The sequence below is a fragment of the Ascaphus truei genome, chromosome 1 (assembly GCF_040206685.1).
Source record: "Ascaphus truei isolate aAscTru1 chromosome 1, aAscTru1.hap1, whole genome shotgun sequence".
Lineage (NCBI taxonomy): Eukaryota > Metazoa > Chordata > Amphibia > Anura > Ascaphidae > Ascaphus > Ascaphus truei.
In genome coordinates, this window is record NC_134483.1 from 85,905,379 (window position 1) to 85,919,440 (window position 14,062).

General features: G+C 38.0%; 1 protein-coding gene across 8 annotated transcripts in view; it reads left to right on the forward strand.

The window, feature by feature from the left end:
- AP3B1 (adaptor related protein complex 3 subunit beta 1) overlaps window positions 1-14,062 on the forward strand; it is a 285,331-nt gene that overhangs the window by 82,850 nt on the left and 188,419 nt on the right. For all 8 annotated transcript variants that reach the window (XR_012799929.1, XM_075591004.1, XM_075591033.1 and 5 more), the window contains 3 exons: window positions 594-656; window positions 6,995-7,127; window positions 11,108-11,217. Coding sequence is in view for 7 of the 8 variants with exons in the window: in XM_075591004.1 (XP_075447119.1) it covers window positions 594-656; window positions 6,995-7,127; window positions 11,108-11,217 (306 nt within the window). In the remaining variant the exon portion in view is untranslated. The remainder of the gene's footprint in view (window positions 1-593; window positions 657-6,994; window positions 7,128-11,107; window positions 11,218-14,062) is intronic.

Sequence of the window (14,062 nt, forward strand, 5' to 3'; positions counted from 1 at the left end):
GTCGAGCGGAAAGCATGTTTAAGGTTCAGTTGATCTGTGACCTCATGACATAGAGAGGAGTATATATGTACTATCTCTGAATTTTGAAAGCTATACATGAACATCATTTCACAGGATCAATTTGTGAAGGGACAATACCATGTAGGATCAGGTTGAATCAAGTGATATATTTAGTAGTTAAATAAATAATAGTTTTATTTTTCAATTAAAAAACTTTTTTTTTATAAATTAAGTTTAAACATTCTTCTTTGTTTGAATTTACAACAGGAACTGTGAAGGGTGGAAGGTGTTATTTGTTCTACATCAATAAGCTATTCCAATTTACGCTTGTTCCTTGTTTTTGCAATGAGCAATTGGGAAACAAAATACGAATAAATAAGACTGAGAAGGGTTTCAATGTATACAAATCCGTCTTGTATAACTATATATATATATATTTTTTGCTTAATTCTTGCAATTTTTTTTGCACCAATTTTAACCAGTTTGGTTTAATAAACACTGATAAATTCCTGGCAAAAATAAGACCATATAAACCATAAATGAAGGACCCTGATTATATTATGTCACATAAAATCAATCATTATATTTTACAGCTTGAAATCCTGACGAATTTGGCAAATGAAGCCAACATATCAACCCTGCTTCGGGAATTTCAGGTTTGTATGCTTCTTTATAGAAAAATAAAAACCCAGCAATTTTGGGTGGTTAAGAGTCAATTAATCCTCTTCCCCGCTACTCCCTACAGAAAGGTATTGTTTCCTACATTTCAGTATCCAATCTTTAAGAAATGTATTTGATACTTCTAGAATATTATAATTTGTAGAATACACACATGGGAACCCTTGGTTGTCCAGAAGTGTATTCGGTATAGGCAGCACTCTAGGTATAATGAACTGAATGAAAATGTAGAGTACTGTAGGTGCAACGTGAACAATGGTGGGACCCTTAACACAACATATTTATAGAACACCCTACAGGGTTACAGCAATCTAAAATAAGAAAAATGGAAACCATGGGTGTAGGCCAAAAATATCTGTATTGGAAAAAACAAACACCACAGGATGCCCTGTAGTGAAGACAACAAGCTGTGACAAAATGTTTGTAGTGACCCTGTCAAAAATTGATTGCAGATAAATGATGTAACACAATGGAGGAACAAGTGTATATACACAAGAGTGACTAAAATGTGAAAGGGGGAGGGCAGAGGGGAAGGAAAAAATGGGGGGGGGGGGGAGAAGGAGAACAAAAAAGGAAAGGAGGTGTGAAGCAAAATAAGTGGTGCAATGTTTCAGGGCGTGAGCCCCTTCTGGTCCGTTCCCACAGACCTGAAGGGTCTATGGCACTAACCTTCAACCTTCCACACACTACTCCCGATGAAAAAATAAAAACGTATAATACACAATAACCAGTGTGACGTCAGGTAAATATGGATGCACAATAGAAATAAATGCATCAGTTAATAGGGATCACTAACACCTTGAATAAGGCAACATAACACCTCACCAATATTCTGTACCAGCAAAAACTTAAACAGAGAAACCTGTCCCAGTGACAAATTAAGAGATTGTGATCCCATAAGGGGTAACCGTATATTACTGTATTTGCACTGCTACGTCTACTGGGGCCTTCTCCCGGCATCTGTTGCTCTTTCGGTAAAGTGCTTCATCACATGACCCCTTGAAACAGATTAAAAAATTGTTCTCTGTCCTTGTCTATCTTTTTTCAATGAAAATACATTACAAAAAACATTTACAGTGGTGAGAGTTTGTGTACTCCTTAGGATTTTCACATATTTCAACCCATAAATGTTGTTAGATCTTAATCTAAGGCCTAATAATGGATAAAGATAACCAGACCAAACAAATGACACAATAACATGATTCTTCTTTCAATATTCATGTGTGAAAAAGTATGTGACCCTTTAGATTCAGCACCAGGTGGCAGCCCCTTCAGCATCAATGACTTCAACTAAGCGTTTCCTGTAACTGCTGGTCAGTGTCTCACATCCGTTTTGAGGTATTTTGGCCCATTCCTCTCTACAGAACTGCTTCAGCTCAGTAACATTTCAGGGCTTCCTTGCATGGACAGCTCGCTTCAGGTCCTGCCACAACATTTCAATGGGTTTTAGACTTAGACTTTGACTAGGCCATTCTAAAACGTGGAATTATTTTTTCTACAGCCATTCTTTTGTAGATCTGCTGGTATGTTTAGGATCATTGTTTTGCTGAATGACCTGCTTTCACTTCAGCTAACAGACGGATGACTTGACATTCTCCTCTAGAATCTTCTGATACAATGCAAAATTCATGGCTGTGTCACTGATAGCGAGCCTTCCAGGTACTGAGGTATCACAGCAGCCCCAAACACTCACACTCTCACCACCATGTTTGACGGTTGAGATGAGGCTCTTCTGTTCGAATGCAGTGTTTGGTTTTCACCAAACATAACGTTTCTCATTGAGGCCAAAAAGTTCTAGCTTTGAATTGTCTGTCCAGAGAAAATTGTTCCTGAAGTCTTGTGGATCATCTATGTGCTCTTTGGCGAACTTCAAACAGACCGTTTAAACTGTAAATCCTTGGGTGTTATTCTGGGGTTCTTTGTGACTTCCTGGATGATTTCAATGAACAGTGATATGCTGCACACCATTAGTCAAATAAACAAAACAGTATTACCGGTGCTGCTGGTTCAAAGGGATACATACCTGTCACAAATAGCAAGCTTGAACTGTGAAAAGGAAGGATCCAGCGCTCAAGTGAAAAGGACCTACTAAGGTCGAAACGGTCGTTGTGTATGGCGCAATAAATTTGATACTTTTGCAAATCCGTGGAGCGCTGGATCCTTCCTTTTCACAGTTCCTGGATGATTTGCCAGTTTGTTCTTGGAGAGATTTTGGTAGGACAACCATTCCTGTGTAGAGCGATTATGGTCTTGAACTTTCTCCATCTATAGACTATCTGTCTGACAGTGGATTGATGGAGCCCCAAATCCTTAGAAATGGTTCTGTAACCCTTTTTTAGAAATGAGCATAAGTAGCGGCTTTTCTGAGGCCCTCAGAGATTTTATTTGATCGGGCATGATGTGTTTCCACACCGCTACGTAGTGAAGACCAAACACAAAGTTTCTGATCTTTATATAGGGTGGCGCCTCCCAAACACATCCCTGAAGATCTGCCTAATTATTTAAACAAACATACAGATACCCAGCAAGCTCTCAGAAACCCCCCAAATTACCACAAAATATATACAGCTCAACCCCCTTATAACGCTGTGCTTCGGGTCCAAAGAATCACATTGCGTTATAAGCGAATCGCATTATAAATAATGCACAATTGTATGTATTGTACAATAAAGTATTTAAGATACCAATAATCGTGTTGTAAAGTATTCATAAATACTAAAATTGGGAGCCACGCTTGCATCGTGTTATAAGCGGATTCGCGTTGTAACGGATCGCGTTATAACGGGGTTGAGCTGTATATGTGTCAAAAGGAGTGCTACTAGGCGTGGCTAATTGTAAAAAAACAAGAAACAAAGAAGTCCAGAGCAACATCCAATGTGACAAAAATACACAGTAAAATACCTATATATCTCTTGAAAAATGGGTCATTTAGTTAACCCTTTGGCCAAAGCGTATAAGCCTGCGAGCCACTTTCGGGGCATGACCATAATATCGCAGGTCCTAACACTAACTGATTCAAATCCTTAAAATGGACAGGGTTTGTATGCTTGAACCAAGAGAAAAGAAAAAAACGGGAGTTGAGTAAAAAAGCAGATGTTTCCTGTATCACTAATTATAATTCTATGACTAGGAAGATCGAAGGAGTAATTAGGAAACATTGGGGGATCCTCTGTAATGACCCTATACTTAATGGTCATGTTACTCAGGTCCCTAGCTTTATATATAGAAAAGCTAGGAACCTAAAGGATACGCTGACTCCAAGTGATATTGGTAGGGAATTGGTTAAAGTCCCTAGTACAATATGGTTAACTAATAAAGTTGTTGGTAAATTCCCATGTGGTAACTGCTCCATTTGCAAGTTCTCCATCTAGAGAGGAAAACTTTCAAATCTAGGCGCAGGGATACAAGTTTTGATGTCATAGAATTTATAAACTGTATCACTACTCATGTAGTGTACCTCATAGTGTTCGTGCGGTCTACAATATGTGGGCCGCACGAAACGTTGTTTGAAGGTCTGAATACAGGAGCATGTTAGAAATATTAAAAATGCCTACATGAAACAGTCTAAGTAGGCACTTTGCAACACATCATGCTAATGACCAGTCTCTGCTAACTTTTAAAGCAATTAAACATGTTGTAAGGAATAGAAGGGGTGGCGATAGTCAAGGATCTCTCTATTCAAGAGACATTCTGGATACAGAAATTAGACACTTTGGTCCCTAAAGGGTTAAATGAGAAAGTCGATGTCTGGTGTCTTTATTGACTGAAGACTTGTGTCCAAGGGACTTGTGGTATTCCCTACACATGATCGAGCTTTCTATGCTTTGTCTTTCAATTGACTAAGGTACATAACCTTCGTGCTATTTTGATCCATATGTGCCTTGGAATTATAGATTAATAATGGGCCTTTTGGCTTAGTACTGTTCTTATATTGTGCTAATCTCTTCTGTTATATTACAGAATTCCACTCACTAGTGCGTCTTATATTTGGTATTGTTTATATTTTATATATACTTTTTATTGATGTGTTAAATATTGTTCTCTAATAGTTAAATTGATTTTGTAGTTGTTTAATTGTTAATTATATGTCTGCAGGCTCAAGATTTGCTGGTGAGGGTTCACGCAACCAATCTTAAAAATCACTCATGTTGTTATATGCAACCAGGTGCACTATGCTGCAGCCTAGGGTTGCAATTGGCTGTAAGTGAATTCTCACGCAACTAATCAGAGGCGGTTACTGGAGATATTCTCCGGTCCTTCTCAATTCACATTCATCCCTGAAGAAGTAGCTTAACGCTACGAAACGTGTAGTATTACGTCATTAACGAACGCATCAGGTAACCCCCTAGGCTACATTACAGCGTGCTGCTGAACACGGGCTAATTCTGTTCCCGTTCCTGTCCGTCACTTCGTGGCCGTCTGCGGTATACACACTGAGCAGTTGACGGCTAGCAGTGCGCTATTACACGAGCCTGAAGGGTTTACTGGTACGCCTTACTCTGGCTAGCTGATCGCAATATATGTGACAATTATAGAGTTCTTGTATACGATTCTGACCAGCATTGTCTCCAGAGACTATACTCCACACATTCGGTGCCTAAAAGGGAGACCAATTCCTATCCAGAGACTCTGGACTTTTTTCACCATCTGAGTTCATAACTCCTGGAGTAGGGCGACAGAGGGGACGGGTTCGTCAAGGAGGACTGATAGTGCTACGCTTGGAGCAGCCACCTACCGGAGAGAGAACCACGCGTCCCAGAAGCCATTGATTGAGACCATCAGAGGGTGCAGAACTGAGACTGTTCCTGATATATCCTGGTGTCTGTTAACCCATGACCTAATACATGGAATTGCTTGTAATATCTTATTTGATGTACGCAGAATTATTATCTTTTATAATATAATTTATTTATAACATACTTCACCATATGTGTGGTGCGCTGTTTTTTCTTGTTTTCAAAGTCAGAATAATATATATTTTTAAATAACCACAAAACCTGGGGTTGCTGCTATTAAGTACAATCATTTATGAATCAGTAGAGTGAGATTTTTTTGCTTTTGGATGAAGCTTGGGTTTGTACTTGCGATGGGCTATGCTTTCATACAATGTATTTAGGAAAAAATTTGAATTTGTGTCGACTTTGTACCTTTTAGGCATAAAAATATAAAGGCTATACTGTGGGGTAGAAATTTCCTGCTATATGTTAATGAACAGAAGAGCAATAAACCAAATCAAAATTTCAGCCAGTGTGATTCTACTTTAAAATGCTTTTGTTCCATTTTCTTTAAGAAGTCTAACAGTGTATAAATTAACCGTTGTTATACGTTATGCCATGATCATTTCCCAAGAAAGAGGTGAGGAGAAAAATGTTTACACCTAATATGTAAAATTTATTTTAAAATATTAGAGGGGGTTTACCCATCGTATGTGAAAATGCTGGACAGTAATCCAGTATGATGGTAATACCAGGAAAATAAAAATGAAGTGACCATAAGCCGATAAGGCAGTATAGTTTATTATTGTGATGCGATCAATTGGCCGTGAGAGAGCTCCACCTACTGGTCCCCTTTGGATGTGTCCTGTTGTTCTCTTTGAGGATTCCTTTACCCAGAAGATCACATTGCCTTGTGTGTCCTCTTCATCCCTTCCCCACCCCATCTCAGATGTTCAGGGAGTGAGGGTGTTTTATTAGAGTATTTCAAATTTAAATTTTAAAAACACAATTTGTAATAAATGTTAATAGTTCATCTTCAAATTTTTTTAATGTTATGGATAAAAAAAAATCTTTAATTTTATTGTGTATATATCGCAGTAGCTCTTTATCGTAATAACTTCCAAATTATTGCAAACTAGCCTCCTCTCTCCACCTGTAAGACACATCCTGAAACACACCTCTTTAACCAAGCATATGTATAGATCTATGGCTGATACTATACATTTCATACATCGACCGTGGCCCATTGCAGACGCACTTACCAGAACACCCTCCTTCTGTCTCTGTACATTCTTTCTACTTACTACTTCGATTGTAAGCTCTTCGGGGCAGGGACATCTTTTCCTAATGTTACTTTTATGTATGAAGCACTTATTCCCTTTGTGTTACATTATTATGTCTTGTGTATTACTGCTGGGAAGCTCTATGTATGTGGTTGGCGCTATATAAATGAAGACATACATAATTTCTTAATTGTAGGTTTTTTTCTTAATTGTAGGTTTTTTTCTTGTTCTTGCCTAGCCCTAGTTTATAACTATACATGGATGCATATATTCAATCTTAAGTACTGTTATGACATGCATACACCTTTTTGTTTTTAGACCTATGTGAAAAGCCAGGACAAAGCTTTTGCTGCAGCCACAATTCAAGCAATAGGGAGATGTGCAACCAATATCTCAGCTGTGACTGACACCTGTCTGAATGGACTTGTGTGCTTACTTTCAAACAGAGATGGTAAGTTAAACTGCATTGTGACATTGTTCATTTCTCGCACGTCAAGAATTTCACCATTACCATGGCATGTACAAAAAACAAACACTGTGCCATTTTGTATTTTTTTGCGTTAAATGAAATGCCAGGGGACTGCGCGAGGCGTATGCAACCTCTACTTACCCGAGGTTCAGCCGGCTTGTGACGCGTGGCCATGGCAACGCACTGTCAAGTGACGCCGCAGGTCACGTGACGTCACACGACCCCACAGCGTCATTTGATGCTGCGTGAAGTAAGGGGAGGGAGCAAGGCGGGGGGGAGGGAGGAGGGGGCGCAGCAAAATAAGTTTGCGCGCCCCTGCTCTAGATAAAGGCAATGTGGACAATATTTGTAGTATTCATTTGTTTAAAGCAGCCTGCAGAGGGTGCTGAAAGCAGGCAAATGATGATCTGTTGGAAAATATCCCCTGCATTAATCTTGCAGTTGAAAAGTAAAATTGTATTTAAAGTAAAACATTTATTTAATATTGTACATCCAGGCAATAGTTATTTTGTTTTCAACAGCATACAGTAGCAGTGTTTTTTTTTTTTGTTTTTTTTTTTTTATAACAAATCTCAGCATTCGGCTCAATCTCAACTGACTTTAGTCTAACACAATTGGAAGCAAAAAATGTAGAGCAGATATCAGCGCAACAAAGTACAACACATCTATGTCTTTGTGTTTGCATAGTTACTAGCTAAAATGTTTAGAACAATAAAGATAGCTATTATTCCTAAATCATGATAACTGAGAAGCAAATAATGTTACATGTACATAACCCCCCTGATGCAGGAACCACATTTATTTTTGTCAGTTCGGTAACGAGGAAAGGTGGATCAGAGAGTATTTTATCTTCTGCTGCTCTGTTTTTGGTTGGTTTGAGTTGTTCATTATTATCGGTATAAAAGGAGACTGCCCTAACCCATCAATGCTCTCTCTGTCCTCTCTTTATTTTTTATAGCACTAGAGCTTGTTGTACTTATTGAAATTAAGTAACAACAAATTAGACGTGTGGGGAATTAAGAGCCCACTAAAATAAATATTATTGTGGTAAGGGTGCAGTTAATATGGATACTGCTCTTATACCTTTATAGAGCCCTGTAAAAGAAAAGTAAAAAATCGGTATACTGCGTTCCTGCGCCATCCTGTATGTATTTACGGAAACAAACTTGATTTAAATGACTACAGAAAGCACTTTAATTCTGATAATCAAAATATATATATTTTTTGTTTTAATGTTTTCCCTGTATTGCTACCTTTACGCTGCCCCAATACCAGACTCTTCCTTCTCTTTTGCTTATGATTGAGGAAAAGGAGGCACTATACAAATACAATATATATCAAATCATTTTTTTCATTTCCAAATGATTTGTTTTACATACAGTACGTGTGACTGTTCTAAATATCAGGGAGGGTTTTCTTTATCAAACCAGGAAGCGTACTTCTCAAAATATATATTTGCCAAAAAAGCCACTCGTTTACTTTTTGACTTTTTTGGAGCACACGCGTTCATTAGGCTGCGCTTATAGTGCCGGTGACGTCAGGCTGCGGTCGCTGGAAAAATGAAATTGAGATGACTTCCAGCGATCGTGTCCACGCAGTCGCACTTACTATAAGCGCACGCGACGGCGGCAATTAATTTTTTTTTTTTTGCCACGACGTCGCGTCGCTGTCGCCGGCACTGTAAGCGCAGCCTTAAAAATACAGGAATAGTCTTTATTAAAATATGTGATAACAAAAAAGCATCTACTGATGCAATTACATTACATTGTACATGTTTAAGTTTTTTTTCCCAATGATTTATTTGATACATGGAAGACTTTTTTTGTTTTTTTAAGTATGTGTTTTGAAATCTGCCCCCATGATCTTTCTTGCATAAAATGCTATAGCTTATTACTTACCGCTTTCACACGCGGGCAAGGTTTATATTCTACTTTGCTCTGAGAAACATTTGAATAAGAGACATATATGTTTTTAGATGTCAGTTTTCTGAGGTAATTTACGCACCTTGTTCATCCCCTCCACAAGGTGAATTAATACGATAAATAGATATTTCGGACTGATGACTTGTATTTATTAGGATATAGATCAAATACGAATCAGACATAACAGGTAGCTTTTAAATATAATAACTTTTACCTCTCTTTTTTCCACTCTTGCTCTACAGCCAAGTAAAAAGGTATTGCAGCCATTGAAAGAGAAACTGTATTTACCTAAACTTTCCATTGCCCTTTTGTCACTGATTTATTTGTGGCTGCTTGCTGCATCTATGCAGTACTATGGAAAGAGGTATTTGTGCAAATAATATAATGGCGTAACATCAGTTTCCAAAAATGACAAATAGCTAATGATTCACCTGGCTATTTATATTGTATTTAACATTTCATTAACATTGTTCATAGTGTATTTGAGATGTAAAACTGCTAGACAGGATAATACTTTGAGGATGTTTGTAATCTGCATGGGAGTTGCATTAGTTATGAAGTACCGACTAAATATCCCAAATGACGTGTATAGAGCATTACCCGCCTTTGCTTGCCATCACCCAGTAAATTTGACTTATTACAGGGAGTGACTAAGAGATTAGCCTTTCTGTGTTGCCAAATGTCCTTGTTTCAAGTCATCTTGACACTGTATGGCTTTACAAAAATAAAATGGCTCTAACCCCTCGGAGCCTATTGTCTTGCTTTTTAACTTGAGAGAGAAGCAAGTATCATTTTACAGACACGGTAGAAGATTAAGTCATTGGTTTCATATGTTGTACTAGATCTTCCAAAGCACAAACTGTCAAGATCTCAGGAGCACAACTATAAGTTGTTTATTGAACATTCAAACAAATGCTCTTTTTATTAGACATATCAAATTATTTAGCCCTGAAAGGGATAACTTGAAACTGTTCAAGTTGATGGAATCACTTACTGAAAACAATCTCTGGACGAAGCGGAATAAGTCTGTGAAACGCGTAGACACACTGTGAAAAGCTACAGAGAACACGGTTCATCCAGAGTGCATGCAGGGAAACTGAGTTCCGACATCCAATCATAGTGATGTCGTCAGACTTCAACGCGTACAGAGGAAGGCCGACACCTTCTGCACAGCTGGGTGCCACACCGCTTTCATTGTGCTCTTTATTCTATCTACCAAAGGACTGCAGCTATTGAGGACACAAACACTGCAAAGTGGAGGAAGAGCCCCCCTGCTGCTACATCTGGGCATTTATAGAGCCCAAGCGGAGGGCAGTTACAGACTAGGACAGCAGTCGGATAAGCTACTGAAATAAGGGGACAAAGTGTTTAATTTCATTTTATACACACATTTTTCTATTTTTGATTGACATTAAAAGTATTTTAATTTCATTAGTGTAACTTGCCTTTGCGCTTATTATTAAAACATTACTTAAGCCATCTGTCTGAGGTGACAGAGGTTCCCTCTATAAAGAAGCTGCAGAGACACCAGAAAATTACATGACTTCATTTTATTACTTCATGGATTTGAATTTCTAATATATCAATTGAGATTATTATACTCTGTTACCCCACAGAAGCGCAACCCATATCTCCTCTCTGTATAGATTCTCTCTCTCCCTCTCTCCCTCCTCCCCTCCCCCCTCTGTATATTTCCCCCCCCCAGATTTAGACATTGATAATTGTAAAATTACCTTATCAAATCCAAGACCACAACTCATACATTGACAGATTCACCCTGCCTTTAGAATTCAAAGTAAGAAAATACGTCCGCATTTCTTTCCAGAATAACAAGAAACCATAATGCATGCGGCAAGTATGTAGTGATTGTAATATTTTCTTATACTGTGATTGAGGAGATCTGCTTTTAACAGAGCATCCTAGCAGACTCAAGTGCAGTGACTAAAAAAACTAAAAATAAACAAGAACTTGTTTCGATGCAGATACTCTGAATGATGGTCATAGTTCCCTAATATTTTATTTATGCTTCTATCATTTCAGAAGGGGTAGTTGCGGAAAGTGTGGTTGTCATTAAAAAACTTCTTCAAACCCAGCCAACTCTCTACATTGACATCATTAAACCTATGGCCAAGCTCCTTGACAACATTACCGTAAGTATTATGATGTATGTATGTATTTCCCTTTTAGCTGTTTAATTGTTATGGATAAATATTGTAATCCTGCAATGGTTCTTAAAGAGGCGATCCTTGCATGGAACATACATAGTTTGTTAATATCCTTTTCATATAAACGTTGAAATATGTTTAGTATAGTAAATCTGCTGTTACAGTATTTTAAGAGATGTAGTTAAAAGCAAAATAAAAAGGTTAGTGTATCCTACGTACATCAGAATTTTTCTATTTAAAGATGGAGGGGCTTATTCTAGGTGAGCCACAGCGGCCGATCAGGCTATTTTCAGCCAGAATTCCCCATTGAAGTCACTGGGGAATTTTGCCTGAAAACGGTCTCATCAGACACACTTTCAGATAGTGAATAAACCCCTTAGTGCATACAATAGTTATTTCCCAGGAGAAATAAATAAATAGAAGAGACCGGTGCATAAAAAGTAGAAAAACGGGGTCTTTTTCTCTCTAACTTTTCGGAAGGGATTACACCTTTTATTAAAGCAGCAGTTGTTCCTTAAAAACCATGTAACCTTTTTTGCTGCTAATCACAGGATGCACTCCTAGTGTAAGCCTTTATTAAAAAAAATAATAAAATCAACTCTTGTGAATCTAAACAGTGGTGGTCTTTGGTTAATAAAAGGCAATATGAAGTAAGACACTTGATGGGCCTACCTGTATTCTGTGGTTTGTGCCTCAATACCTTATGGTGGTGTGTTGGTGGCCATATCATTCATGGCAATCAGTAGTCACTGGGCAAGTAACAATGTGACTGACATATTGCCTAAAGCAGAGGTGGCCAACTCCAGTCCTCAAGGGCCACCAACAGGTCAGGTTTTCAGGTTTTCTGATTGAGCCACCTGTGCTGATGCAGGGATATCCTGAAACCTGACCTGTTGGTGGCCCTTTAGGATTGGAGTTGTCCACCTCTGACCTAAAGTGTTATGTTAAATGTGCACATATTCTTGATGATCATCGTGTGTGTCTGTGTGTGTGTGTGTGTGTGTGTGTGTGTGTGTGTGTGTCTGGGTGTGTGTGTGTACACTTTCCTTTCAGTAAATGTGCATGCAGTTAATTCTGCACTTCATAGGAGAGATTATCTGTCTTAATGTTGATCATTAAAGTCGGGTTGTTCTTTTGATGGTCTATAACTGCTTTATGATTCATTCTTCCACTGACTTAAATTGTTGAATTAGTATTGTTTTTGTTTTCATTATCTCACGTTCCCATGATGACATGTGTATTCAAAATGAATAACATTTTTTTTAATGTTGTTATGACACAGATTCATGATGCAAAACCGGAATCCATTTTTCTAATAAGATATGCAAGACTGTGGTTTTTAAAGCGGGAATCTTTGCTGCTCGTTTTTTTTTTTATTGATTAAAAAAAAAAAAAAAACAGGATTAAAACAAGGGATCAGGGGGGTTTGCCTGAGCTGAGCAGCACTATTTTAAGCTTTGGATATTCACCAGTTTCCGAAATACGGAATGGTACATTTACCAGTGTGGATACCTCCTCAAGGGGAAATAAAATGGCCGTTGCTAGGTAAAAGAAATCTAACATCTTTGTGGACGGCTATTTAAACCCACTGCTTTTACACGAGTAACTTCACTGGTATGCATCTCTGGAATGTGAGCCTCCATAGAGCTGAAAATAATGGGGTCCAATGCAGCTGAAAAAAGTGCTGGTTATCTCTGGGGGCCCCTTTATTTTGAATCCTATTAAAAAAAAAAAAAAAAAAAAACTTTTTTTTTTTTAGTAAAAAGGCCGGATTGCTGCTTTAATAACCTCCAATATATTGGGTCTCATCTCTTATTTGAGACGTTTTAAAATGATTTGCCTGTGTGTCTCTTGGATTCATATTGTTCACAGACGCTTTAAATGTGGGATTGTTTTGATTTTTGTTTGGTAGAGTGTGCATAGGGTACAGATTTCTTTTAGTTAACTGAGAAATTCATCATAAGTTTTTTTTATTTTGATAGATATGAGGTTTAGAAGAACGTAACTTTCTTGTAGTCTGTGTTAATGGCCCAAGGGGTGTTATTCATTAAACTGCAATAGTGCTGTTTAGGCCAATATTGCACTGAAACTCATTGATTTCAATTGATGTTTATGTGTGGTGGTTCCCCAGTAACTCCCCCAAGAATGCAAAACTAGTGTTCCCTCTACCAAGGAAGCCCGCAGCTGATGAGAGTAGCTCTCTGCTGGGGCTTCCTGTGCCGCCTTTGAACAGCATTTTGATTTTGCTGCTTTTTAATTAAACGGACAAGTTTTAGAAGGCTCCACAAAGGAGCTACAGAGGCCACCACTGAACAAAGACTCAGATTAAAATACTTCAGATATATCTTTAAACGTACATTTGACAAATGCAACCAACTAATATGCTGCTTGGTCTCAACTTTTAAGGGAATTGAAGGTGTTTATATGAAGCGCTATGTACACTAATGGCGCTATATAAATAAAAACATACATACAATTTGGATATGAAATGTCGTCTGGGAATAGAAAATGTTTATACATTGTCAGAATGTAATTCAAAGGACTTAGTTTTAATGTGCAGCTGCCCCCTCTAAATACAGATATGGAACCCATGAAGTTGTGAGATACCCAGTGGGCATCAAGCAGTAAATATGGCAAGACCTGGGTTATAGGTTGATTTGTAGTTACCAGAAATGTCCCATCTAGCTAATGGCAGTGAAATATGTATTGTAAAAAATAAGCATTTTAAAAATCCTTTTATCAATGTTATGTTTGCTTTGGCTATTGTAGTGGGGACAACCAACTCAGGTGATGGTACGTTCCTCATCTCCTTTAGTGCATGAGGCCTGGA